The sequence below is a fragment of the Psittacula echo genome, assembly GCF_963264785.1.
Source record: "Psittacula echo genome assembly, chromosome: 16".
NCBI lineage: Eukaryota > Metazoa > Chordata > Aves > Psittaciformes > Psittacidae > Psittacula > Psittacula echo.
This window is the reverse complement of record NC_137752.1, coordinates 3,695,001-3,697,491: the sequence shown is the minus strand read 5'-3', so window position 1 is coordinate 3,697,491 and position 2,491 is coordinate 3,695,001. Positions and strand designations below refer to the sequence as shown.

The window sequence follows — 2,491 nt, the reverse complement described above, 5'->3', positions numbered from 1 at the left end:
TCTAAGCTACAGAACATGTTGAAAGTCTATTGGTTTGTATGAGTTCGCATGAGGTAATAAAGCTGTGTTTGATTGGTGAGATGTATAAATACTCTTTTGCTACACTATGTACAACACTCCATATGATGGTGCTTTTTTTCCTTTGCCTTTTTCCTTTGTTTGCGGTGTGCTGCCAAGAAGAGGTACCAAGTCTTGGCAGGCGTGTGCAGCACCTAGCTCGTACTGTAAAACCCCGGGTCTTGGCTTTCACAGATATCAGCAGCAAGTGTCTTCATCTCCTAAGAACAACCTATGGCCGGTGTCGAAACACAGGGAGGAGACTCGGGGTCCGGGGTAGTTTTAGCAAGAAAAGATGCTCCTGGTTTCCAATCTAATTTGTAAGACAACAGATCACAACAAAAATGTGACGAATAAGGATTCTTAAACACAACCATTGTTAACCGAAATAACCAAACAGCTCTTTTTATTCCAGCTCTATGAGAGATATGAAAAGATTAAACACAATCAAAGTCTGCAATTCATTCCGACTTTCCATGGAAATATGCACAAAGTTAAATTTAGGTGAGGCGGTTCTTTGTGTCTGCTCTTGCTATTGAGGTTAAGCTTGTCCTGTACTTTTACCCTTAAGGCCAAGTAATTGGCAACTGTTAGACCAACATTGTTAAAACTGCTGATAATAAATTATGATAAAATAGTTACAGGGCTATAAACAATGCTAAATCTTGGCCTAATTGGATAAAGTGCTTTTTAACATTGTGTGTTTTAAGTATAAATACAAATGATTATGATACCTTTAAAAAACAGAATTACCAAGTTTTCTAATAAGACAAGGTTTTACAGTAAAGCTGTAGGTGGTTGGCTACAAAAAAACTCTTTTCCTTTTTCTCCTGTGGCTCTGAATGCGCTAATCAAGGCATCTCAGCTCAGGGAAAAAGTGTTGCTAGGAGATTAGTTAGAGGTATCAGAGTGCACACTTCCCGGCCCTTCTGTAGGGGAAGTCACAGAAGATGGAGTAGTTGCGTCCTGCCAGCCTCCATTAGCCTGAAAAGGGAAAAACAATTCAATTGATACCATTACGCATATTAATTGCACCATGCACTGAACATATCACACTGGCAAGCCCGGGCTTTGGGAGGAGATGCTCTGGGAAGGAGATTTGCCTACACTCCCTCTGGCTGCAGAATCTGTGTAAGGAAAAAGCGGCTGGCGTTAGGCGAGGGATGCTGGAGCTGGGATAAGGCAGAGCCTGCAGCGGGAAGGAAAGCTGAGAGACCAGCAGCCGTTTAGCCACATGTTAGCTGCAATTAGGACTCTGGGATTTCTGCAAAGACCATCCACGCTTTAATGAAGAACATCCCTTCAGCCAACACTTCAGCTTTTCCCCTGAGAAGACAAGGCTGGGGCAATCCGTGTTTAACCCCCTTGCTTCCCAAAGTTAGGAATCGCCTTTCCCTGCCTAGCAGAGCCCTCCACCTGCGGACCCTGGCACACAAAGAGGCAGCAAAGGGCTGCTGGGGTCTGTTTTCCAATTATCTCTAAACGCAGCCCGTGTTCCGGACGCCGCTCCATGTCTCCGCACGCCGCCGGCCCCAGCCCTGCCTCGGCGCGAGCAGCGCTCAGGAACAAATTTGCCTTATGTCTCGGGCAATGGAGGCAATTGCTGAAATCAATGTCTGATCAGATTTCTGCTGTGGCAGACAGCTTGTCGCTCCATATTTTTATGTCAGTCAAGAAGAGGGAGGCGCGGGGCTCATGAGTTGGGGGACGCTGAGTGGAAGTGACGGGGAGGCTTCTCCGCTCAGCCCGCGAGAGCCCGGCGCCCCCGGCCTTGGCAGGGATGCTTCCCGGCAGGGAAAGGTTAGCCTATGCTAATGCCTTCATGACGTGCTTCGTTACCAAACCCATCAGTGGGCTGTGGGAACGCTGTGCTCTCCCCGGAGGAAGGGGCAGAGGGAGCGATGGCAGCGTGTGGGACCTCACGCCTGCCTGGTGTCAACCCTCAAACCCCCGCACCCAACCTGGCTGGATTTGAAATCATTGTTCACCTATCACGACACAAGAAACCGCTTCCTGGCTTCAGCAGGAGGAGAAAGAAGGCTCAGTAATAATTATCTCCTTTGCAGATGAAAACCAACAAACAGAGGAGCTCTTATCCTGACAAATGCAAAGGTTTAGCTTCTCTTCGGTAACATCAACAGCAGCAACCAACCTGCAATCACGTCAAGGCTGAAACCTCGCCACCCGCTTTAAAACACTCAAGTGTGCAGATGCAGACCGAAAACGCACAAAATCCTACTCCAAATGCAGAGACACCGCTGCTTTTTTGTATTTTAAAGATACGAGAATGTACTTAGAGAAAGAAAAACTCCAGTGCAGATAGGAGTCTGAAGATATTCCATCTGAAGTAAACATCATTCCTCTTTTATCCAAATTTATAAACAACAAATGTACAATATTTTTACTCGGCTTGGCAGCTGGAGGAGAGGTTGTC

At 46.6% G+C, this 2,491-nt stretch overlaps 1 protein-coding gene across 3 annotated transcripts in view; it reads right to left on the bottom strand.

The window, feature by feature from the left end:
- Positions 1 to 948: 948 nt before the first annotated feature.
- PBX3 (PBX homeobox 3) overlaps positions 949 to 2,491 on the bottom strand; it is a gene marked incomplete at both ends in the record, with an annotated part of 104,238 nt that continues 102,695 nt past the window's right edge. For all 3 annotated transcript variants that reach the window (XM_080630687.1, XM_080630688.1, XM_080630689.1), the window contains one exon: positions 949 to 1,041. In XM_080630687.1, the coding sequence (XP_080486813.1) occupies positions 949 to 1,041 (93 nt within the window). The remainder of the gene's footprint in view (positions 1,042 to 2,491) is intronic.